The 26,568-nt window shown below is 40.5% G+C and overlaps 1 protein-coding gene and 1 non-coding gene across 2 annotated transcripts; one reads left to right on the forward strand and one right to left on the reverse strand.

Moving 5' to 3' along the window:
- The first annotated feature begins 2,213 nt into the window (after nt 1–2,213).
- Nucleotides 2,214–2,341, forward strand: LOC122752412. Its single transcript, XR_006356157.1, has one exon. It is a non-coding gene; the product is annotated as a U6atac minor spliceosomal RNA (small nuclear RNA).
- A 14,328-nt stretch (nt 2,342–16,669) lies between these two features.
- RPL22L1 (ribosomal protein L22 like 1) lies at nt 16,670–20,038 on the reverse strand. The gene is made up of 4 exons (XM_043999238.1): nt 19,969–20,038; nt 17,839–17,931; nt 17,491–17,612; nt 16,670–16,892 (listed from the first exon to the last, which is right to left on the reverse strand). Exons 1-4 carry the CDS (start codon nt 19,975–19,977, stop codon nt 16,748–16,750), a joined length of 369 nt encoding a protein of 122 aa, XP_043855173.1. The 5' UTR covers nt 19,978–20,038; the 3' UTR covers nt 16,670–16,747.
- Between the last annotated feature and the right edge of the window lie 6,530 nt (nt 20,039–26,568).

The raw sequence follows: 26,568 nt of genomic DNA on the forward strand, positions 1-26,568 counted from the left end.
AAATGGTTCTACCATAAGAGAATGGAAGCTCCTTGGAAGTATGAACTATTTGGTGTTTGATTTTGTACCTTAGCACAATCCCTGACACAATAGGCACTGGATAAATTCTTCTCGTATTGGATTGGATTGAATTATCTATTCTAGAAGAATATTTTAAGTTAAAATTTTTTTCAATGAACAAAAATCCATTTTCTCTCCCTCCCACCTTCTTCACCCCTTCCAAAAAAGAAAAAATGGGAGGAGAAAAACAAATTCCTCCCCTTCTTTTGTCAGGATGTGGGCATCCTGTTTTATCAAGAAGCCTCTAGAGGAGGCAGCTAGGTGGTGCAGTGGGTAAAGCACTGGCCCTGGATTCAAGAGGACCTGAGTTCAAATCCAGCCTCGAACACTTGACACTTACTAGCTGTGTGACCCTGGGCAAGTCACTTTCATTGCCCTGCCCTCTCTCCCCAAAAGAAACCACTAGAATCTTAGTTGGTCATCAAATTAACCAGAGTTCTTAAGGTTTTCAAAGTTAGTTTGTCTCCACAATGTTTTGTTGTTATATAAATTGTCCTCCTGGTTCTGCTTACTTCATCCTGCATCAGTTTTTCTAAGTCAGCCTCAGTTTCTCTGAAGCTGTCCTCTTCATCCTTTCTTAGGGAACAACAGCAGACCATTATTCTCATAGACCGTAATTTATTCAGTTTCCCAATCAATGAGCAGCCTAGAAGAATCTCCATAGAAAATGTATCCACAGCTATCATTCTGTCAGAGAGATGCAGCAACAATCACAACAAAATTGCATTGAAGGGATACTTTGTTCCTAGAAAAGTATGGCCGGCTAATCCTCCTCACACTCATGGGACCCGATTGACTTAACTCAAGGGACTTAACAGACACTGGGGACAATAGATACACATTTAAACCTGTCTATAGATGCAGCCCCTGGAAGCATCTCTGGGCTATTCCTTGCACTGGGTCACCCACGACTTCAGTGCCAGGCTCCCCAAAGCCATCAGCAATTTCAAGAGTCTAGTGCCACCTACTGGAGAATCAGTCAAATGATAGACAATACAACAATGGGAAACGATAGATGGGAATGTATATGTGTATATATGTGTGCGTGTTATGTTTATGTGTATGCATATTTGTACATGTGTATGTGTGTTGATGGGTATTGTGTATGTGTGTGTGTTTATATATGTGTGTGTTCATGATCCAATTACTATGAGTTTCACAGACAGGGGTGAATAAAAGTACCACTTTTGGTTTCATCAAAATCTTTTAAAGTCCTCTGTTGTCCCCATTTCAGCTTGGAATCTGCATTAAAGTCTCCTTGCTTTCATTAAACACACCCCTTACAGTAAATTAAACCCATTGATATTTTAATCCTCTATTGAACATAAAGGTGCTTTAATCTAGAAAGACAGGCCACTGGAGGAGGGCTCCTAACTGAAGCTTTAGCATATCTAAAACTCACATAGATTCCTTTCTCCAGGCAGTGTGGGAAAACAGAAAGGCATCTTGATTCAAGCCCTGCCTCTAACAGTTAGTTAGAGATAATTAAATTTTTTAATCATTGTACCCCCCCCCCCCAGTATCTAGCATAGTACTTGCCACATAGATAGCACTTAATAAATGTTTATTGACTGACCATAGGCAAGTCACCTAACCTTTCTTAATCCCAGTTCCATCATTTGTAAAATGGTTACTAATACCTTATTGTCATGATCTGCTAAAGTCCCCTCTAGTGCCTCCTTGTGACCCTGGTCCTCTGTCTTCCTCACATCTTAGAATACCTGAAGGCCTTCAAAGGTCAGGTTTCATGCCACTTCCTACAGGAAGCCTTACCTGATTCACCTAGTTAACATTCTTTTCTTCTCCAAATAATCACATGTTCACTTATCAGGTTACATGCTATATTCTACATTCCCCTGCCCCTGCCCCCAACTTCCCATTAGAATGTCTCTTCATGAGAACAGAGGCTATTTTCATTTTATTTTTGTATCCTGAGTACTTTATATGTATGTGTATATGTCTACACCCCCCCAACCCCCCCACACATATATAGAGAAGAATAGGAATAGAGACTGAACCTGTGACATCATGGGTTTAGAAAACTCCCAGATGAAAACCCTCCATCTACCCATGCAGATTAGCACCTTCTTAATCATTTATAGTTTTGGGGAGTTGCTGGGGTGGGAGAGGAGCACTAAAAGATTAAGTGACTTGTGTTGTATGAAAGGAGAGAAGGTTAGCACTCCCCTTGATAAGGATGGAAGAGGTCCTAGTGGCCTTTACAACACATATACAGTTAAGGCATTGCCACCTACTCTGTGGCATCTAACCATGTTTTTTTTTTCTCTTGTAACAGGATTAATGCAGAAATAGGATTAATGTTATTATGTGTATATATATATGTATATGTGTGTATATCTATATCTATATCTATATGATATATAGATATAACCTATATCAGATTACCTGCTGTCTAGGGGAGGGGGGAGGGAGGGGAGGGAGGGAGAAAAATCTGAAATTGTAAAGCTTGTATAAACAAAAGTTGAGAACTATCTTTACATGTAACGGAAAAAATAAAATACCTTATATGTAAAAAAAAAAAAGATTAAGTGACTTGCCCAGTCACACATCTTTTTTTGTATCTAAGTCTCCTCTTTATCCTGTCGGGCCAGGCCTCTTGCCTTGGACCTACTGTGTGCTTTATAAATGAAGCTGAGGCTATGCCCATTGAGTATAAATTCTGACAGATCCAAATACAGAACTGCTATTATTTTGAGAACCAGCCAGGCCCAGTTGAAAGAGAAAGGCTCATTGCCAACTCATTGCAAGGTGATGAATTTTTCAACCATGACCACTCTCAAAAGCTAGCTCCCCATTTGTAAAAGGGTCACAATGTCTGGTGAGTAGAACATGGAGGAGAAGTACTAGTGAAATGACAAATCCTTGAAATCAAAATCTATGTCGCAAGGTTGTTGTGAAGCACAAATGAGATGTTTGAAAAGCGCTCCATAAACCTTAGTATTCCCCCACCCCGAATCACCTCCTTTCCCAACTTTCCCATTTCGGCCAGCGTTCTGGCATCCTGGCAACCCCCCAGCTCAAAATCCAGGGTGTGGTCATTCTTCCCTTATTCCCTTGCCTACATTTCCTCTAGCTAGTCTGTTACCAAGCCGAGCCCTCTCATTCCTGACTTTGAAACATCTTGCAGATCCACCCCCTCATTGCCCTCCAATTGCTAAGTAACTATGTGACCATGGGCAAGTCCCTTCATATCTTTGACTTTCAGATAGCTTTGTGTCTCTGTGTGGGGGAGGCCTCCCCAGCCAAGGAAACCACTGATTCTTGACAATGAAAGGCAGGGAACTAGGGAGACACAAGGTTTCACTAAGGCACAGTTCCTACCCTGGAGGAGCTCTTGTTCCAGCTTACACATAGAGAAGGTGATGGTTTAAACTGTACTGTGACTCTGTGAGGCTCAAGAAGATGCCTTCCCAGGGGCAGCTAGGTGGCACAGTGGATAGAGCACCAGCCCTGGATTCAGGAGGATCTGAATTCAAATCCAGCCTCAGACGCTTGACACTTACTAGCTGTGTGACCTTGGACAAGTCACTTAACCCTCATTGCCCTAAAAGAGAAGGAGGAGGAGGAGGAGGAGGAGAGGAAGAAGAAGAAGAAGAAGAAGAAGAAGAAGAAGAAGAAGAAGAAGAAGAAGAAGAAGAAGAAGAAGAAGAAGAAGAAGAAAAAGAAGAAGCCTTCCCTCCTGCCCAAAGAACAATCACATGGGTACATTCAGATGTTCTCACTCATCAGCTCCACAGATGATGTGCTTAGTTCTGGATGCTACTGTTTAAACTCCTGTATAGTGCCTTCTCTAACAACAGATCAGGAAGAAACCATAAGTTTAAGGAGACTGATAAATTGGTGGGTGTCCAAAGAGGATACTAGGGACTTAAGTTCATCCTATATGGAAGAAGAATTAGACTCATTCTGTTTGGTCCCGGAAGACAGAACTATGGGAAGCTAGGTGGCTCAGTGTATGTTATCATGACTACTTCTATTTTAAAGGTGAAAGTGGCCAAATTGGAGTGGTCAAGACTTTTTTTTTTCATATTTGGAAGCAATTCACTCCGACAGACTAATTCCCCATGTTCTTAGTTCAATATAAAAAACATACTGCATTCCTCTTTAACATCCACCTGGATGCTTCAACCCATAGTCTTTGACCACAAGTATAACAAGGGCCCCTTTCTGCTCTGAGACCATTTCTTAGTCTAGGTTCAGTGTGGGCAGTTTGGGGGTCATCACAATTAGGCAAATATATCTAAAGTTCCCATATAAGGCCTTCTCTGCTAACAGACCAGACAGAAAACATAAGTCAAACTGTAAAATATTTATTTAGGACATAATAGTAAAGGAAATTGCAAGAGAAAATCAAGGAGTGGAATCATCCTCTTCCCCCACCCCTTATAGAAAGAGATACCATTTCCCACAGACTTATAGGGCAATGGAAGAGAAAACTCTCCCCTGTAACTGATGGTACTACAGTGGTGTGGGTCATAAACCACTTCTTGCAGCTTTGGCTCATCTGCTACCACTGACTACTGCTTTACCTCAGTTGCCTCATCTTCAGAATAAGGAGTTTGCTCTAGTTGATTTCATCCAGTTCTAAAATGCCAAGATTCAATGGATTCATTTACTGAGCAACAAAACAATATTGTACATGTAGTATATTCTTTTTTTTTTGTACATGTACTATATTCATGGTAAAATGTAAACTCCTTGAAGGCAGGGAGTGATATATTTTTCTTTGTATACTCAGTCCCTAGCATGGTATCTTGTACTTGATTGGTACTTAATAAATGTTTGTTAAAATTAAAGTAAAGGAAGGGCAGAGCCAAGATGGCATTGTACAAGCAGTCACCCAGATAAATTCTCCCAACATTCTCCTCCAACCAACTTTAAAATAACTCTTCAAATCAAATTTTGGAGCAGCAGAGCCAACAGATGGTCAGAGCAAGACATCTATTTTTCATCCTAAGACAACTTAGGAGGTTGGCAAGAGAGGTCTGTGACATGGGGTAAGAGCTGGCCATCAACAACATAGTGCAGTAACGGCAGTGGGACTTGGAGATGGCCACAAAAGTGGTGGTGGCAGCAGCAGCTTCAGGAACTCTGAGTCCAGAGATGGGAAGGGGGTCAGACAACTGGTCAGAAAGAAATTAGAGGGGACACTTTGCTGACACTGGGGGCAACTAGAGCTGACTAGCAACTCTCTTGCCCCTATGTTGTTCAGGGTCACAGTTCAGGATGGAAAAGAGAACTTGTGGTCAGTCACAAGGGAGCAGAGGACCTGGTCACAGTTCCAGGGCCAAGAGTGTTGCTAGTGCTTGTGTCTAGAAGAGAGAAGGAGTCTTTCCTGAGTAAAGACCAGAGCACAAAACAGGAGAGCAATGAGCACACCTTTCTCAAGATCACACCATCTTGGGAGCACCAAAAACTTGCAGACTCCCAGAACTAGTTCGAAAAACAGCAGTGTGAAAGAGCCTAAAGCTTGGCACAGTGCCTCCTTACTCCCAGGTGAGCAAAGCCTGACTTTAACATAAAATATAAAGTCAAGAAATAGGGTAGGAAAATGAGCAAACAACAACAAAAGAACTTACCCATAAAAATCCACTACAGTGGCAGGGAAGAGCAAGACATGAACTGCAAAGAAGACAACAATGTGAAAACTGCTGTAAGCAAAACCTCAAAGAAAAATGCTAATTGCACTCAAGCTCAAAAAGAATTCTTAGAATAGTTAAAGAAAACTATAAGGGTGTTAGAGGGAAAATTGGGAAGAGAAATGAGAGTGATGCAAGAAAATTAAGAGAATTAACAGCTTGGCAAAAGAGGCACAAAAAGTACTGAAGAAAACAATTCTTTAAATATTAGAATTGGGCAAGTTCTAATCTAAGAATTGGGCTAATGACTCCATTAGACATCAAGAAACAATAAAACAAAGTAAAGAAAAATGAAAAAAGAGAAGAAAATGTGAAATATCTCATTGGAAAAACAACTAATGTGGAAAATAGACTAACAAGAGGTAATTTATGAATTATTGGACTACTTGAAACTCATGATCAAAGAAAGAGCCTAAACATCATATTTCAAGAAATTATAAATAAAAAATTGTCCCAATATCTGAGATCCAGAGAATAAAATAGAAATTGAAAGAATCCACTGATTGCCTCCTGAAAGAGGTCCCAAAATGAAAAGTCCCAGGAATATTATAGCCAAATCCCAGAATTCCCAGGTCAAAGGAAAAATAGCCAAGTAGCCAGAAAGAAACAATTCAAGTATTGTAAAAACCCAATCAGGATCATAAAATATTTAGTAGCTTCCATGATAAAGGAGCAAAGGGTTTGGAATATGACATTCTGAAAGGTAAAAGAGCCAAGAATAACGTACCCAGCAAAACTGAGTATAATCCTTTGGGGGGGGGATAGATATTTAATGAAATAGAGGACTTTCAAGCAATCCTCATGAAAAGACCAAAGCTGAATAGAAAATATGTCATTCAAACAGAAGATTCACAAGAAATAAAAAGGTAAAGATGAAAGGATAATCACAAGAGACTCAATAAAGTTAAACTGTTTACATTCAGAAAATGATACATGGAACTATGAAGAACTTTATCATTATTCAGGCAGTTAGAAGAAGTCTACAAAGACAGAGGACATGAGTGTGAGTTGATTAACATAAAAATAAAATAAAATAATAAAAATAAAAAATGAAGGGGAAGGAGAATGTACTGGAAGAAGGGAGAAAGGAGAGGTAGAATGGGAAAATTTTTTTCATAGAAAATAGGCATACAAGGAAGAGCTTTTATGGAGAAGGGGGGAAAGGGAGAATGGTAGGTAATTATTGAACTTCACTCTCATCACAGTTGGTTCAAAGAGGGAAGAATATATAAAAACACTTGGTTGGGTATAGAGATTTATCTTACCCAATAGGGAAATAGGAGGAGAAGGAGATAAGAAATAGGGAGAGATAACAAAAGGGAGAGTAGATTAAGGGAGGCATTGGTCAAAAGCCAAGCAAATTTTTGAGGAGAGATAGGATAAAAAGAGAAAGATGAATAGGATGGAGTATACACATAGATACACACACACATATGTATATGTATACATCTATGTCTACATATACATAAACACATATATACATACATACAAATAGTACACACACACACACACACATATATATATATATATATATATACAGTAATTATGAATATGGATGAGATGAGCTCACCCATAAAATAGAAGCAGATAGCACAATGAATTAGAAACCAGAATCCAATAAAAAGTTATTTATAAGAGATACACTTGAAACAGAAAGACACAGGGTTAAAATAAAGGGCTGCAGCAGAATCTAATATGCTTCAGCTGAAGTAAAGAAGGCAGGGGGTAGCCATTGTGATCTCAGACAAAGCAAAAGCAAAAACAGATAATTAAAAGAGATAACCAGGGAAACTACATTTTGCTAACTAGTACGGTAGACCAAGGCTTCTTAAACTGTGGATCACAAACCCATGTGGGTAGCATAAATGACTATGGGAGTCATGAAAAATTTGGCAGTAAATGTTTGATTTGTATATTTTTTTTATATACCTATATACCCAGGGTTGTGTAAGAATTTCTTGAGTGAAAAGGGGTTGCGAGTGGAAAAACTTTAAGAAGCCCGGCTGTAGACAATGAAATGACAGAAACAATTTTATGAGTTTCTCTGTTAAAATCCTCATTTCTAAAATATATGGGGAACTGAATCAAATTTCTAAAAATGAGAGCTATTTCCTAATTAATAAAATGGTCAAAAGATATGAACAAGCAATTTTCAGAAGAAAATATTAAAGTTATCTATAGACACATGAAAAAATGCTCTAAATCAGTATTGATTAGAGAAAGGCAAATTAAAACAACTCTGAGATACCACCTCACATATCAGAAATGACAAATTCTGGAAGGGATCAAGGAAAATAGGCACACTATTGAGCTGCTAGTGGAGTAGTGAGATGGTCCAACCATTCTGGAGAACAATTTGGAACTATGCCTGAAGAGTTATCAAACTGTCCATACCCTTTGTCCCAGTAATATATAATATATAGACCGCTACATCTATATCCCAAAGAGACTAAGAAAAAGGAAAAGGACCAGTATGTACAACAATATTTATAACAGCTCTTTTTTGTTGTGACAAAGAATTAGAAATTATGGGGATGCTCATCAGTTGGGGAATACTTGAACAAGCTGTGGCATATGATTATTTTGGAATACTACTGTGCTATAAGAAATGACAAAGGGAGGGGTTCAGAAAAAGAACATGACATGACCTATATGAACTGATAGAAAGTTAGTGAAAAGAATTGGGATATCATTGTGCACTATAACAATAATGCTGTAATGATGATCAACAGTGAAAGATTTGGCTGCTCTGATCAACACAATGATCCAAGACCATTCCAGAAGACTCGTTTTGAAAAAAAAAATGCTAACTCTAGAGAGAGAACTGAAGAACTCTGAATGCAAACTAATCACTTTTTTTTTTTTTGCTTTTATTGGTGATATGGCTAATATGGAAATGTTGCAAGCACTGGCCCTGAAATCAGGAGGACCTGAGTTCAAATCCAGCCTCAGGCAGTTGACACTTACTAGCTGTGTGACCCTGGGCAAGTCATTTAACCCTCATTGCCCCCACAAAAAAAAAAAAGAAAGAAAAGAAAAAATAAATGTTGTGCATGATTTCATATGCATAATTGACATCATTTTGTATGCCTTCTCAGTGGTAGGTGAGGGAGAAAATTTGGAATGCAATTTAAAAGAAAAGGAGTATTAAAAATAAAAAATACATTAAAAAATTAAATGAAAGACTGAGTCTGGCATTTTTATTCGTGGTGGGTTGTACCTAATTGACTTTTTTTTTGTTTTGGCGGGGCAATGAGGGTTAAGTGACTTGCCTAGGGTCACACAGCTAGTAAGTGTCAAATGTCTGAGGCTAAATTTGAACTCAGGTCCTCCTGAATCCAAGGCCGGTGCTTTATCCACTGTGCCACCTAGCTGCCCCTGCCTAATTGACTTTTTTTTTTTTGCAGGGCAATGGGGGTTAAGTGACTTGCCCAGGGTCACACAGCTAGTAAGTGTCAAGTGTCTTGAGGCTGGATTTGAACTCAGGTACTCCTGAATCCAGGGCCAGCGCTTTAACCACTGCGCCATCTAGCTGCCCCCCTCCCCCAATTGACTTTGTTTTTGTTTTTATTTATTTATTTTTATTTTTTTGTGGGGCAATGGGGGTTAAGTGACTTGCCCAGGGTCACACAGCTAGTAAGTGTCAAGTGTCTGAGGTTGGATTTGAACTCGGGTACTCCTGAATCCAGGGCCGGTGCTTTATCCACTGTGCCACCTAGCTGCACCCCCCCCCAATTGACTTTTAAAAAGATATACCTTAATGCAATCAGTATTATTATTTCAGTTGGTAAAAAAAATCAAGGTGAATCCAGCCTCTCACCAACCTTGATAGATTGAATGTAGTTCTAAGTAAGCCATTGAAAACTGACTCAAGTTTTTTATTCAGTATAATTTGTATTATTTGGAACCCATGAAACTTTTGATGAAAGGAAAATTCCAAAACAAACAGTGGGTGTATAAAACAGAGGAAGGAGCCTGGAGCGGGGGAAATGCTGTCAAAACACATGATTTGGAACACATAAGCACTGATCCCCATCATCAGGAATGATATATAAATGTTTGTTGAATTAGCAAAAGAATTAGCCAAAAAAAAAAAAGTGCCCAGTTTGATAAACAAAGAATTCATAAGGGGGAAAAATCTGCCCATCATAATTAAATAAAATGTAGTTCAATACCCTGAAAAAGGTTAAGAGTTTGATAAGAACATTTACTTCTTTTTACTTCTTCCTTCTCTTGGAAATCTAGAATCATACAACTCTTCCACTAGAGAGTTCTAGGACAGAAGGAACAGCTCTGTACACATGGGCTAGCTAAAGTTGCAATTAACCGTGCTCATCATCTTCCACTACCTCAACAGCCATGTCCAACTGGTGGCCAAGTCTTGCCAATGTTTTCTCTACATCATTCCAGATCCCCATCCTCTTTCCTTCAGTCAGACAGTCTCTCCCCTTGCTCAACCACCCTTCACAAAACAATGTGGCACCAAACTTGTTTTTCTTTGCAAAGTTAAATTTCACATGTTGAAGTTGACAAAGATTCTGGGCATGGTAGAGCATGAAGTAAACATGTAAATCTCACATGCCGGGAAGTGTTTCACAAACCTTAGAGTGTTCACATCAATGCCAGATGTTATTATTATTTAGGTGACTCATTTTGCCAATATTTTTTAAACACATACTTAGCATTGGTTACAGTCATGGCTTCACAATAATCCCCAGCTTCAGAACCATTATCAACCCCATTGCTCTTTTCTCTGGCCTGTGGATATAGCCAATACGGATAGTGAGTTCTGGCCAAAGAGCACTACAAAATAAAGTGCCTTTAAGTCACCAGGCAGATATTTCTACTTTTAACTCCCTTCAAAGCTCAAATTCAAGGGCTGTCTGTTTCAAAAGGTCTTCCCTGATCCCCTACAGGCTTCCTTTGGCATAGAAGTAGACTTGGAGGGTGTGACCTTTGCCTCCATCCTACCCAGCTCGTTAATGTTCTTCACCCATCAATTAATTGCCTTGAATATATTTTGTATTTAATTTCCTTTGTACATCTTGTAACCAATAATGGAATGTAAGCTTCTTGAGCAGAGCCCAATATGATACTTATTTTTGTAATACCAGGACCTTGTAGGTGTTTAGTCCATGTTTATTAGATTGAATTGGTTGACACAAAACCACCTTTTGCTTGGTATTTACTGGACAGAGAGCTAACATTTAAAAGAGAATTCTTTCAAATGCTTCCCAAGAATTGCACTTTCCAAATTATCCTGCCAAGAGGTAGGACTGGTCAATGACTTTACTCCACAATAATCTCTGTTTCCATTTTGGAGATGGAGAAACCAAGACAGCTAGGCTAAGAGCTTTGCCGAAAACAGCCTACCAGGATCCTTCTCTCAATACAGTATGGATTTCATACTGGGTCAACGAGACCATTTTATTTGTTCAAGGAATCAAAAGGAATCTGTGGCATTTCATCTATTGACCTATAAAAGCTAATGTCAGGACCTTATTTGAGGAGCAAAAGGCTGCTGCATTTAAAGCAGTTGAAGGAGGGATCAGAAATTTCCTTAACAGACGAAATCCATAATCAAGGCGTGAAATAATGAAATCTTTTTCAAAATATCAGGTAGGAATTATCAAATGAAATAATGAAATATTTTTCAAAATATCAGGTAGGAATTATCAAATGAAAATTATCAAATGGCATATTTTGCCAGTCCATATCTATGGAACTGAGCCCTATGAGTACGGATCAATCTCTGAAGACAGTTGGTACAGTTGTATTAAATAGTTTGCAGAAAAGCTAAAAAAGCAACATATTGCACTGAGATTTTTTAAAAAACTGATGACAGATTATGTAACCTTCAATCAACTTGTTTCCTTTCAATTAACCTATTTTAAGAAGTAATATTATCTCTCTGAAACAGGTTAAGTTTTTTAAATACCATTTTATTAACTAGTGATATGAATCATAGTCATTTTGAGCTGGCAAGAGCCTGAGAGGTCACCTCTTAATGAGTAATGAATATTGATTAATGTGATGAATAATAAAGTCCAACCTCATTTTAAAGAAGAGGAAATTGAGGGCCAGCGAGGATAAATGACTTAACAAGATGACACAGGGAGTGAATAGCTGAACAGGGATTTGGACCTAGGAGTTCTGAATAAAAATCAAGGCCTAATGCAGACATGGAAGTGACAATAGGATTCTCAATGGTCATGCTGGATGAGCAGATAGAATGAGGAACTTGAAAGAACTGGGGTGGGATCTATCTTTTCTGCAGAGACAGTGGACTCTAGGTGTGGAACATTGCCTATAATAGGAGCCAGTTGATAAGTTGGTTAGTTTTGCTGAACAGCTTTCCCTCCCCTGCCCCTTTTCTCCATTACCCCCTCACTTGCTAGGGACTGGGGAGGGGGCGATATATTCAGAAATGAAGGCTATGTAAAAGCAAAAGATACAATAATTTTCTTTAATGGAAGAGGTGGTCTACAATGTTACATCACACAGAGAGCTGAACAAAGATGAACATTGGATTGGGTGATTAAAAAAAAAAGTTATGTGACCTTGAAGAAAGTTGTTTTAGTAACATACTGGGGACAAAAAGCAGATAGCAAAGATCTGAGACAGCAGACAGAATGTGCTTTTGAGAGAACAAATTCTAAGAGTTTGCTAGTGAAAAGGAAAAGATATAAGGATAGGCTGAAGTCATGGTCTAGTTTATTTAAGGTGGAGGTTGAACCTGTCTGTAGGCTGGAGAGAGTCAAGGGAAGGATTGAAAATTTATGAGAGAATGCTTAAGGAAAAGGCTTTTTGGAAGAAAGAGAAGAGACAGCCTACGATAGATACTGGAGCCAGGAAAACCTGAGTTCAAATCCAGCCTCAGACCCACACTGGCTATGGGACCCTGGGCAAGTCACTTCACTGCCTACCTCAGTTTCCTCATCTGTAAAATAAACTGGAGAAGGAAATGGCAAACCACTCCAGTAAGAAAACCCCAAATGGAGTCACAGAATTGGTCGACACTGGACAGGAACAAAACTATCTTTGTATGTGTAGTAATTTACATGTTGTCCCCCCCACTAGAAAGTGAGCTGTGATTTCAGGGACCATGGTTTTTATCTTTCTTTATCGTTAGTCATTAGCATCCTTGGATGATAATGCTTAAGGCCTAGTGTTTGACTTGCAAGTTCAGCCCCTTTCTAAACATCAATACAAGTAGAAAATGTTTCCATTTGGAAGGTTCTCAGGGCCAAATACTGTTTACATCTGGTATCTGGTATCTGACTGTCATCATCTTTAGATATTATTAGATGTAGAAACATCATGCCTAAGAGAGCGAGGCTAGGAAATGGCCAGGCTGCTGATGGGGGCCAATAGTCTATATTCAGAAATTCATTCCACATTCCTAGTGATAGAGTCAGGATTGGAAATTAAGTCCTGGAAACAAAATCCATTGAGACTTCAGTTCCTAAAGGCTAACATGGCGCTATTAATTTTTTTTTATTTTCTAAGATTGTGTCATTTTCATCCCCCTACCCCCAAAGTTTTCTAAATATTCTAGAAACAAAAAAATCTTTTTACTTTAAGAAAGTGGTTGTTGGGATTTTTTAAAAAAAAATGTTAGTGGGGTGTGTGTGTTTGCACACAGAATCAAAGGATATACTCAGAAGGTAGTTTCCCTTACTACCCATCCCACAGTATATCATTGATATCCAGTCATAGAACAGCAAATATGACCATTTACAACAAAAGGCCATATTCTGCTTTATAAACACAGAACTAAAAAGCTGAGAAGTAAAAGTGGACAAGTTACAAGAGACTATGTACAATTTAAGGACAGCTAGATGTTGTAGTGGATCAGGTGCCCCACCTGGAGTCAGGAAGATTTATCTTCCTGAATTCAAATCTGACCTCAGACACTTAGTAGCTGTGTGACCCTAGGCAAGTCACTTCACCCGGTTTGCCTCAGTTTCCTCATCTGTAAAATGAGCTGGAGAAGGAAATGGTAAACCCCTCCAGTTTCTTTGCCAAGAAAATGCCAAAAGGGGTCATAGAGTGGGATATGACTAAACAGCAATGTACAATTTAAACTTTAAAAATATATCCCTAGGGGGCAGCTAGGTTGGCGCAGTGGATAAAGCACCAGCCCTTGATTCAGGAGTACCTGAGTTCAAATCCGGCCTCAGACACTTGACACTTACTAGCTGTGTGACCCTGGGCCAGTCACTTAACCCCCATTGCCCTGGCAAAAAAAAAACCAAAACCCTAGTTACCACCTGACACCTATCAGATTGGCTAATATGACAAAAAAGGAAAATAATAAATGTTGGAGCTGTGGGAAAATTGGAATACTAATGTATTGTTGGTGGAGCTGTGAACTGATCCAACCATTCTGGTGAGCAATGGAATTATGCCCAAAGGGCTATAAAGCTGTGCATACCCTTTGACCCAGCAATACCACTTTGGGGGCCTTTTCCCCAAAGAGATCATAAAAAAGAGAAAAGGACCCACATGTACAAAAATATTTATAGCTGCTTTTTTTTTTTGTGGTGGCAAGGAATTGGAAATTGAGGGGTTGCCCATCCATTGGGGAATGGCTAAACAAGTTGTGGTATATGAATGTAATGGAATTCTATTGTGCTGTAAGAAATGATGAGCAGGAGTTCAGAGAAACCTGGAGGAACTGTCATGAACTGATGAGATGAGCAGAACCAAGAGAACATTGTACACAGTATCAACATTGTGTTGATCAACTGTGATGGACTAGATTCTTCTCACCAATGCAATGGTACAGGAGAGTTCCAGGGGACTCATGATGGAAGGGGATCTCCAAATCCAGAAAAAAAAAAACAAAACTGTGGAGTATGGATGCTGATTAAACCATACTATTTCTTTTATTTTGGGGGCTGTTATTTTTCTATTCTGAGGTTTTTCCTTATTGCTCTGATTCTTCTAACATGACTAATGCAGAAATAGGTTTAATGTTATTTTATATATATATATATATAACCTATATCTACCTGCTGTCTAGGGGAGGGAAAAAAATTGGAAATTGGAAATCTTATATAAACAAATGTTGAAAACTATCTTTACATGTGACTGGAAAAAAATAAAATGCTTTTATCAGAAAAAAATATATATCCCTAGTAACAATAAACATTTATTAAGTGTTTACTACATGCCAGACACTGTGCTAAGTCCTAGGGACAGAAAAAGAGGCAAAAGGCAGTTCCTAAACTCAAGGAGCCGGCAATCCAATGGGGTAGAAAACACGGGAACAAACACAAAGTAAGCTATTTACAAGATGAATAGGAAAAGGGTTCTCCCATAGAAAGTGGGCTATGAGTTGGGACTTACAGGAAGCCAGGGAGGGCAGGAGAGCACTCCCCATCTGGGAGATAGCCAGAGAAAACGGCCAGAGCTGAGACTCGGAGCATTTTCAACCCGGCCAATAGCACTGGATCAGGGAGTAAGATATGAGAAGACGGGAAAGGTAGGAGTAGGTTATGAAGGGCTCTGAATGCCAAATTTTGTATTTGCTCCTGGAGGCAATAAGCGGGGAGGAAGAGGATGGGGTGGGGTGACATGATGGTGACTGAAGGATGGACTGGAGGGGGGAGACTTGAAGGAGGCGACCCACCAGGAGGCTAATGCAGTCTAGGGCATGAAGGTTTGCAGCAGGGTGAGGAGGGGGCATACTGGGAAGATGCTGCAGAAATAAAATCAGCAGGCCTTGGCCACAGCTGGGTATGTGGATAAGAATGTGGATTTGTGAGGCATCCAAGGTGACTCCTAGTTTGTGAGCCCAGGGGACAAGGAGGATGGGGCTGCCCTCTAAGTAACAGGGATGTGGATTTCGTCCACTAGACTTCCAGTTAGAGATGTCTGAAAGGGAAACCAGCTATCAGAACATTGGGGCAGGAATAGGATAATCAGCAGAAAGGACCACTAAATTCATGGAAACACCAAGTGGCAGTCTTTGTGTCCTTAGACACAGGACTAACTGGCAGAGAGCCTCAGGACTCCTGCTGGCTTCCATCTTCTGAGAATAGTACTGCCTTCTGAAGTAATAGGGAAAGGGGGGGGGGGATTATATGGGACATATTTAAATTTCAGCTGTAAGTTTTAGATCGATGGGATTTTTAAAAGCTCAACTTGTGATCCAACAAGCCATTTACAGGGTCTTCATGCAGTCCTTACATGACTCTTCCCCTCAAAAATTCAATGGGGTTTTTTTCAAATTAACTGTAATGAAGACATAAGCTCCCAGTCAATCTTTTCAGTTCATTCTGCAGTTGTGTGACGATTTGGGGTTTTCTTAGACACTAGAACAGTTTGCTATTTCCTTCTCATTTTACAGATGAGAAAAGAAGCAAACAGGGTTCAGTGTCTTGCCCAGGGTCACAGGCCAGATTTGAACTCAGGGAGATGTCTTCCTGACAACAGGATTGGCACTACCTACAGCAACAGAGCTGCCCTGTTCTGAAAGAGGTTTGGCTCGACTCTCACAACCCTTCAGGTAAGCCGCCTGCCTCCTGGGGGTCATCCTGCACATGCATCTCCCCCCTCCTGAGCTTTACCCAGGCCTCCCTTCCCCTCTACACTAGCAATGCAGTCCTGTCCAACCTCTTAAATCTGTCAGTTTCCTTTAGCACCAAAGCTCCCATGCCACAGGGATCCTGTGCTACCTACCAGGTATATACACATTGCCATATGGACCCACCCCAATTTTACTGCTCAAGGAAATTAAAGGAAAACAAGATACCTCCTGAGTACCCTCCTTCCCTCTCCTCTCCCGAAGTCTGGAACACTTCTAAAGTTCTACCCATGCATTTTAGTGAATAACAAATACCACAGAGAGCAAATGTAACTAGTGTTGTCTTGATGTTATTAAACTTTTAAATACAATGAAAACAGGCTTTAACATTGCTATAAGCTTATTTGCCAATAAATTAAAGTGTATTCATAGTATTTTATTCTTTTGAACACTTTAAAATTCAAAGCCCTTCAGAAAGGGCTTGACTTCCCATTTAATCTTCAGATTCAGAACCTTCCTCATCTTGACTAATCTGGAAATAACGAAGCTCGTATGTTTCCTTGTCTGATGCAACCACACGAAGCCAATCACGAAGATTGTTCTTCTTGAGATATTTCTTGGTAAGATATTTTAAGTATCTGTAGGGAGGGGGAAAAACAAGCTTAGTATCAGTATCTCTCCAAATCAAATGGAATTAAATAAACAATATGGTCTATTATGATACATGCCCCAAGGGAGCAGAGCTAGGTGGTGGCACAGTGGATAAAGCACCGGCCCTGGATTCAGGAGGACCTGAGTTCAAATCCAGCCTCAGACACAGGACACATACTAGCTGTGTGACCCTAGGCAAGTCACTTAACCCCCAATGCCCCGGCAAAAACAAAACAAAACAAAAACAGACAAACAAAAAAATAATAATACATGCCCCATAGAATTTCTTCAGATTTGTAATCACTCATGACTTTAGGGAAACAAAATACACTACCATACTCCCACTTGAAATTCAAATATCAATGCATCAATCAAGTCAAATATCACCCAGGAAAGAGGGGCCAGGGAAAGTCAGTCAATATTTGAGACTATAACCTTAATGCTGGCCCTTGCCCATTATGAAGCCATTTTAAGGTGGGAATGACACTCAGGGTAGTTCCAGATTTGCACAAAGTTTAACAGGTTGCTTTAGGTAATTTTTCGATAATATCAATTAGTTAAATGAGGAACAAAGTATGTTCTTACCTTTTGGAGAACTGTTTCTCAGACACAACTGTGATCTTATTCTTGAAGCGTTCAATATGAACAACATTCCCTAGGTTCCCCGTTTTTCCATTGACTTTAACTTTCTCCTTCAAGAATTGCTCCTATTTTGAAAAATAAAGAAAAAATACAACACTAGGGAAGGTAACCCTAGATATTCACTAGGGAAGGTACCCTAGGAATACAGCTTAGGTTAAAATCAAAATAAAAACTTTTCCAATATTAAAAAAAGCACACAAAAAACAAGCAGTATATTCTTATTTACAGATTAGCTAAATTCTAGTACTAAAAATTTAAATCCTCCAAGGATGAATGTAAACAATTACTTACAAAATTTCCAGAATCAAAGATTCCATCTTCAACTGGATGAGTAAGGTCAAGGTTAAACTTCCAAGTAGATCTCTTGGCCTTCTTATCTTTTGGCTTAAAAAAAAAAAGTGAGCAGTTTTTTAATCAATAGTTGGGGAAAACATTAAAAGTTTGAAGGTTTAGAGAATCCATTTATCATTTATGTAGAAAGTTATTTCTCTTAAAACTCAACAACAGCTGCAAAAAATGAAGTATTCAACAGTTTGGTTTCTCTTAAGCTTTGTTATTTTCCCCAAATGTTAAGTTCTTTAGCAAAAAAGGGTTGGCTTTAAAATTGAGATTGAATTAGTATTGAAAAGTATTTGTATGCCCACTAGACCATAATTACTTTGAGTTTATCTATTCCTAACCTCATAATAAATACCTGCTGACCTCTAAATCTGGTTCTGGAGAGATTGTCTCTCCAGAAAAATTCCGACTAGACCTCAAAATCAGGTTCAGTTATTAGCATACAACAGGTGTGGAGATGCTTTTACAGAGGCCATTAAACACCCTGTACATCCTGGATTATTTCAAGGTTTACACTGGAGCCTGTGGCATCTAGAGTTCAAACCCCATGTTTTACATTAGAGGTCAAGTGGAGCTATCCAGGGTAACAGACATATAGCAGAACAGGGATTCTGAAATCCTCACTTCCAAATCCAGCATTTTCCACTGTTCAAATCCATCTTAAAGAAGAGGAAGTAGAAATACTTGTTGTACCAGTTTTCCAAGAGTTACCAAAATGTGAACTTAAGGGTGTTTGTTATTTACATAACATTTCCAAAGGCTGTCTGTCTCTCATGCCCTCCCTGTCAAGTGTCATTGTCTCATCTAAAACCTACCTTATACAGAAAGCCTTTCCCAACCCCTCCTAACTCTAGTACCCAGTTTATTGTCTATTTATCCTGCAGATTTTTTGGCTTCTTGTAGGCCCCATCAGATTGCAAGCTCCTTATGGGCAGTGATGGTCTTTTTCCTTTTCTGCATTCCTACCCTAGGGCTTACCAATAGTAACTGTCCATAGGAGGAGCTTACTTTATGTTTACTAATTTGACTCAGAAAAATGGTGGGCAGTGGAAGCAGTGCCTGATTGGGTGGCAGAAGCATTGAGCTGGAGACCCCAGCTGTTCTATGATCTTTGCTCTCTAACAGATTTCAATCAATAGATGACCTCTGACAAATACTCTCTGTGGGAGAAAATTGGCCAAGTCTGGCCTAACCATCTCCGTGGGCCTCAGTTGTTCATCTATAAAAGGAGGGGAGGGGCTAAGATCCCTTCCAGCACCAAATCTACTTTATACAGTAGGAGGAGTCAGAACACTGGGCCTGCAATAGGAAGACCTGAGTACAAGTTCGGTCTCGGACACTCATTACTAGCTATGTGACCCTGGGCAAGTCACTTAACCTCAGTCTGCCTGTTTCCTCAACTACCAAATGGAGACCCTAAGGGCACCTACCTCTCCCAGGGTGGTTGTGAGGGTGTAATGAGATCATTGTACAATCTCAGCACAAGGACTGACTAGTACCCAGTAGGCGCTACATAAATGCTCTCTGATCTGTAAAACCGGGGTAAGAGCGCCGACCCTCCGCCAACTGTTGGCAACATCAAATAAGCCTGGTATACAGCAGGCGCTACTAAGAGCACAAAGTGCACAAATCAGAATGTGCACAGACGTTACTGGCGCCTGGAAATCCCTACAGGGAGACCCCAGGAGCGGCCGAGGCCGTGAGCAGGGGGTCACGGCCTGGCCGCAGGGCTGCCGGCTGGCCGGCCTTTCCCGGTCCCCCGCTGGGCCCGGTGCCCGGATGTCCCTCGGAGTTCGCAGCGGGGAGACAGAAGCCGGCTGCGGATGACATCCCCATCCCCACCCCCACCCCCCGGATACGCGGGGAGCCGAGCCCGGCGTCCCCGGGCCCTCGTGGTGGGGGGGGGGGGGACACCGGAAGCACCCAGTCGGGGCCTCAGGCCCGGCGCCACACACGCATACACACAGGTACGCACACACGCATACGCACACACTCTGGAAGACCGCATGAACAGCCCCCCCGCTGCATCCCCGGCCTCCCAGGCTCCCAGTCACCGGAGCCGCCGCCGCCACCCCGGCTTACCGGCGCCATCTTGGACACAGACGCGGAAAGAGGGCAGCCACGCCTGCGCGCTTTTTATTTATACCTCGGCGTACGCCGAGGCACGCACCGAGTGACGCAAAGACGCCGACGCCGTCGCTGCCGTCGGGGCCGCCGCTGGGAGAAGAAAACCCAGGAGGCGTTAGTTGGTCACCAAGGAAACGGGGGCGTGGCCCGGAGTGGGAGGAGTCGGCGGCATCCTACGCCGGAAAAGCCGAGGTGCCGTTGTCTATCTCTGGCAAGTCCTCTAGAGTTAGGGGCTGTTATGAGTCCCATATTACAGATGAGGCAATCGAGGCTGGAGGTGTTGGGGTCCGAGGCCTGTGTTCAGATATAGCGTGCGCCCTGGCTGCCGTAGAAATCCCTCAATTTTGGCGTGCGATTAAACGGATTTTTCTCTGTAATGTGGGGTCAGAAGTGGTATAGACAGATGGGAATGAGTCTCGGAAAACACGCTTATTGAGGGCAGGAGCCCTCCTTCTCAGCCTCCCTTTCCCTCTCCCCACCTCCAGCACAGCTTTTGTAGGGGGATCATCACAACTGGGCAAAATACCTCTTCTCATCCACGTTCTGCCTTCCACTCGTCCCTGGGACAAAGTCCAACAGGTGTTTGCGGGGGCACTCGTCCCGAGCTTTAGTATCCAGAGACTCAGTTTCCTCCCTCGTCAAATAAGGAGGCAGCACAGGGCAATGGCTAGAACACCCTGGGTCTCAGGAGTCAGAGGACTCGGGATCATCAACTAATGCCCAAATCCCACCCTCTACGGGAAGCCTTTGCCAATCCCTTTGAATTCTAGGCCGTCCCTCTGTTAAATCGTTTCCTATGTTTACTCTGTATGTTGCCTCTACCCTTAGATCGTAAGAAATGCCATTTTCTTCTCTCTGTATCTCCTGCTCTTAGTGCAGTGCCTGGAACACAGAAGGCGCTTAATAAATGCATTTTGACTGATCTGCTGTGCGATCTTGGGCAAGTCATTTAATTGGGGGAGGCAGTGAAGGTTGGACTACATGGCTTCTGAGCTTCCTTATCATTCTAGAGCTTTTATGTATATAGGATAGAGTGCTGGACCTGGAGGAAGAACTGAGTTCAAATCCTATCGGACATTTAGCAGCTGTATGACTAGGTACTTAATCTATCAACTACTCTTAAATGCTTCAGTGGGCAAGTCACTTAACCTTTCGTCGACTCAATTATCGTCTCTAAAAGGGAGCAATAGCACCTATAACACTGTTTGCAAACCTTATAAATTGTGTCAGTTAAAATAATTAGGAGAGACAATTTTGGATAAGCTTATTATCAATCTGCACCTGTAAGGGATTAACAAAGCAGCTCCCTCGGTCCAAAGAGGCCTTGGCTACTTTTTCAGGTTTTTATCCCTTTTGATAACATCATTATACATCAATCAAATCTCATTGGTTCACATAATTAAAGGTGGATTACATCTGGTCAAAGGGGCTGAAAGTCCTTTTGTTTGAGGAAAATATCTCTATGTGTGGTAATCAAGCCAAAGAATTTGGACCCCACCTAGACTGAGCCAGCATTGTTACTTCTATCTGGGTGTGATCTTGAGAGGGGATGGGAGTGTGGCTGATGGCATTTAACACAAGGGGGGATCTGAAGTTCCCCTTGATATCGGTCATTAATAATTATTTCTCACAAAATCCTAGTAGCATCAGCAGCATAATATTGGTAGAAAAAGACCAGACTCTCCTGTTCTGTCTCACTTTCTAATAATTATAAATATCTTAAATAATAAAATTAGAAAATTTAGTCATAGTTCTTTTCATCTGTGTTTTACAATGAACTAGGGCTAAGCTGAAACACCTGACTTCCATCCAGAAAGCCAAGAAATCACTGACCTGGGACACAGTGCAGAACTTAGTTTCCTATGGAAAATCTTGTGGTTCTGCCTGACTAATTTTAGGCTAATTTTAACTAAGTTGAACTGAAGGGTAGGAATCTAAAGAGCTACAGAGGCTTCTCAAAATTTGTGTAAAATAGGAAAGTTTTTGTATCTCCTAAAGCTATTGACATTTTGCTTGTTAGATCTTGAGGTCAGAGAACTTGGCTTAGAATCTGGGCTCAGTTACTTATCACTTTTGTGTGGCTTTGAGCAATCGAGTCACTCTCTTGGAGCCTCAGTTTCCTCACCTGCAAAATGTGAACTAATGACAAAATGTAGACCAATTGACCCTTAAGGTTCCTTCTAACACCAGACATTAAGATCCTTGCTCTTGGGGCGGCTAGGTGGCGCAGTGGATAAAGCACCGGCCCTGGATTCAGGAGTACCTGGGTTCAAGTCTGGCCTCAGACACTTGACACTTACTAACCGTGTGACCCTGGGCAAGTCACTTAACCCCCATTGCCCCGCGCAAAAAAAAAAAAAAAAAAAAAAAGATCCTTGCTCTTGGTGGCCTAACTATACCATGACAACTTACTATCTGATGAAGCTGTTTAAACAAGGAACACCTAAAAGCAACTTAAGAAGGATTTCCAAATAACCAGGACATGCTGAAAGATTCTTGTTTACCTCAGAGGGCAGGAACTTTCAAAAATGCTCAAATCAAGCAGGTCTTGTCTGAAGATTCTCTTTTAAAACTAACATGTATGATGTTATGATGATGATGTTCATGGACGAGAGGGTATGCTTGCAGCATCACAGATTCATTTGGAATTAATTTGGGAAGATCAATAAGTGTGGTAGCCAAATAGTATGGTTCATTATAATTTTCATTGGAGAGAAAGTTGGGAGATAATAATAATAAAAAATGATAATGATAATGATAATAACAGCAACATTTGTGCATCTATTTGTTTGCCAAATGTTTTAAACTTTAGCTCATTTGATGCTCACAACATCCCTTCCATGTCTTCAAGACAGGAAAACCCAAACTTTTGTTAATCATCTGTGACACATTCCAGCTGTCCTATTGGATAACTTCTTCACACGTCGGGCTCCTCATCATAACATGAGGACAATATCTATGATTCACAGGATTCATTGGTCTTCCAGTACTATGGCTCCTTCTGATTATCCTTGATACCTGATTATCCTTCTGATTCTGCTCTGGTCTTTCTGATTGTCCCTTGTTAGTCTGATTTAAAGAGCTTTTAGAAAGGGTTATTTACTAAAAGAATATGGTAAGAAGAGTCTGTGACAATCTCTTACCACCAGTACAGACAAAGTCCAGGAGTAAGTGGGCTAAAAGGCGGAGAGCAAGTGTGGCCAAGGGGTAAAATCACAGCTCCTGGTTGCCAGAAATCCATTTCTTCCCTTAATAGAGTACTTCTTAGGCATAGTGTAGCATTTTACTGGGCTTTTACTGACTTTCCTCAGTGTGCCTGGGCCTGTTATCATCTGTGGTTGTCATGTAGATGCTGCTAGAAGTCCAACAAAAATGACAAATTCTCTCATGCTTCCAAGTTCACAAGGCCATCTTCCAGGCAACTGGGGGCAAAGAAGAGACTTGTTTCCTCCCCCTTCAAAAGCTATTACCCTTCATGAATTTAGCTGAGGCAGCCCTTGCTATCAGAAACTCAAATTCCTGATTCTAAAATAGCTTGCTGGTTTTAGACAAGCCCTGTAGGGTATCACCCTTGTTATCCTCATCACCCTCACCCATCACCACCACCACCATCATCATTGCTATCATTTATATGGTGCCTACTCCTTTACAAATATCTCATTTGAATCTCATATAAACCCTCTTCAACCAATACAAATGTACTTTATGTGCAACATCACTTCATTCTACCCAATAGCTTTCAAGCACTTCTAAATTAATCAAGGACTTGTACCTAATCTAAACTCATTTGTTGATTCAATATAGATGCTCTCGCCTGGTTAATATATCAGGGCATAGTATCTTGCTAGTTACTTTGGGCTAGGGTAGTTGGGTTATTGATGAACACAATCCCCACATTTACACTGGTGTTAACTACATTTTAATAGAGATCTATAAGAAAATAATTTGGAAAAAAGGTTCAATTCAGCATGATTTTGGAGACTCTCTTGCCCAAACTTCATCATTATCTATCTACCTCTTTCTGCTTCACCAATTCCTCACTCTAGTTCCCAGTACCTCAGTAATAAAAATATATCCTTGTTCTTCTTCTTTCCTTTTCACGCAGATAATTGTGTGGAACCCAAGTTAAACTCTGGGAAGTCCATTGATAGGGCTGCATATAAAACTATATAATTTAGATTTGTAGAATATATTTGAAGAGGTGGTATATTTTCCTCTGACAATACCAGCTATTTTTTTTTTTTGCTTGAATCAGACTCCAAGGGTTTGTTTAGGGAGGGGTGGAAAAGTGATCTCCCTATAGCAAATCTCTTAATATAGAAATATATTCATCTCCTTTAGTGTCTTAAGCATTAAATTACTCAGGCTGAAGTCTTAAATTTCCATGTTCTGGCTTCTAAAGAGTGAAAACTAACAGATCAAATGTGAGGGGGCACACTTGATGGCCCCTAAATGGGCAGGGTTATTGTTGTCCTCCCCAAGATACTTTGGGGGGATCCCAGATCCTATGGTTACCTCTAGAAAGCTCCTTGGAGATCACTGGATCCACTTCTACAAAGAGGGCTGGATTTGAAGTCGGAAGACCTGGGTTAGAATCCTGATTCTGTCACCTGCAAGACTCTGGGAAGCCCCAAAACTCTCTGAGCCCCAGTTCCCATCTGTAAAGCAAGGGGATTGGAAAGGGTGACCAAGAAGTCTTCTTCCAGTTCTAAATATTTGAGTTTCTCAGCACTCCCTCTCCCCCATTTCGAAGATAAAGAAAGTGAAGCCAAGACAAGGCAAGTGATTTAGTTCAAGGTCACTCAGCTGGGAGCTTCCAGGGTTGGGCTTTATCCTCGATCCTCCGACTTAAAATCCGGGCTCTGTGGAGACAACAATAGTTCCGTTACAGAGCAATTCGTACCAGCTTGTAGAAAGCCTCAAGGACTTTGCTGTCAGCAGATATTAATTAGAGCACCTTCTAATTTCATTAGTCTGAAGCTGTCTCTCTAATCACTGTGAGCTTCAGGAGGCACTGCATGAATCCTCAGCCTTCCTGAGAGACATCCTGGGCTCATGCCCGGGCACCTCCCTTTATTTGTCCCTTCATTTCCCCTCTGAATTCAGAACGTGCTAAGTTTAAGACAATTATCAAATTGATACACATCTCCTTTGGACTGGTTGTATTCAACAGACCCATTTTCCTGTTACTTAATAAGAAGACAAGACCTCAGTTCTGACCATAACATTTGTTCTTGGTATAAAAACATATTTTACTTGGTTCTGTAATTCTTTGGATCTCAGACTGCCCTAATTACCACTCAGCCCTCCGAGGCTTTTGCTTGGAATGCATTCCGACACTGGCTCCACTCCCTAGGATTCCCAGCTCTATTCAAGGCTCAATTCATGTGTTATCTCTTTTGAGAACCCTTTTTTGATCCCCGTAGTTGCATTCGTAGTGAAGAGTCGTCTTGGAGTCAGGAAAGTCTAGGTTCAAATCCTCACCCATGACACCAACTAGTGATGACCTTGGGCAAGTCACTAAGCTGAATTTTCCTCATCTGTAAAATGGGGATAATAATATCGCCTATTTCAGAGAGTTGTGCAGCTCAGACAACAAGTGTCATGTGCTATACAATGGGAAAGCTCCATATGACTTCCTCATTACTATCTGTTTGTTTACCTGTTGTGTTTTTTTTAACCCCTTGTGCTCTATTAGACAGGTTGTATATTATTATCTGTTGACATGTTATATTCTATCAGACAGGTTGTTTACTATTATGTTTACATGTTGTGTTCTATTAGACACGTTATATACTATCATCTGTTTATATGTGTTCTATCAGACAGGTTGTATGCTTTTATCTGTTTACAGGTTGTGTTCTATTAGACAGGTTGTACGCTATTATCTGTTTATATCTTGTATTCCAGATTTCAAGCTACTCAGAGGACAGGAAGTCTCTCATTTTTGTCTTTGAACCCTCATCATGTAGCACAGTGTCTTGCAGATAGTAAGTGGCTAATAAATGCTGGATTTTGATAAGATTACCTTTAACATTTCTTCCGTATTTTTTCTTTTTCTTTTAAAATTAAAACCTGCCCTGTTTGACTTATTTTTTTTCTCATTCACAACACATCCATTCATTCAGTGGCTTAGCAGATATTAATTGCATCCCAGGTGTAATTCACAACTAATAAAGAAGAAATGAAAGAACTTGTTAAGAATGGTTTTGCCCAATTGCATGCCAATAAAAATGACAATTTAAATGAAATGAATGGTTACAAAAATATAAAATGTGCAGATCAATAGAATTAAGAAATAGAGAATTTATCCCAACTAAGAAAAGAAGGGATTTAATAAGTCATAAATGAACTCCTAGAGGAAAAAAACACCACCAAGATCAGATGGATTTACAAGCAGATTTTATCAAACATTTAAGAAAATAATTTCAATGTGACAAAAAAAAACCCCAGAAAAAGAAGGGGACCTATTTCCTATAATACAAATAAAGTGTTAATACCTAAACCAGGGTAAGTCAAAACAGAGAAAGAAAATTGTAAACTAATATCCCTAAT

This window comes from Dromiciops gliroides, chromosome 3 (genome assembly GCF_019393635.1).
Source record: "Dromiciops gliroides isolate mDroGli1 chromosome 3, mDroGli1.pri, whole genome shotgun sequence".
Classification (NCBI taxonomy): Eukaryota; Metazoa; Chordata; class Mammalia; order Microbiotheria; family Microbiotheriidae; genus Dromiciops; species Dromiciops gliroides.

Coding starts and splice junctions, on each gene's coding strand:
- RPL22L1 (XM_043999238.1), bottom strand. Junction 17,613..17,838: donor TCTTTGATTCTGGAAATTTT/GTAAGTAATTGT, acceptor TTTTCAAAATAG/GAGCAATTCTTGAAGGAGAA. Junction 16,893..17,490: donor GAGAAACAGTTCTCCAAAAG/GTAAGAACATAC, acceptor CCCTCCCTACAG/ATACTTAAAATATCTTACCA.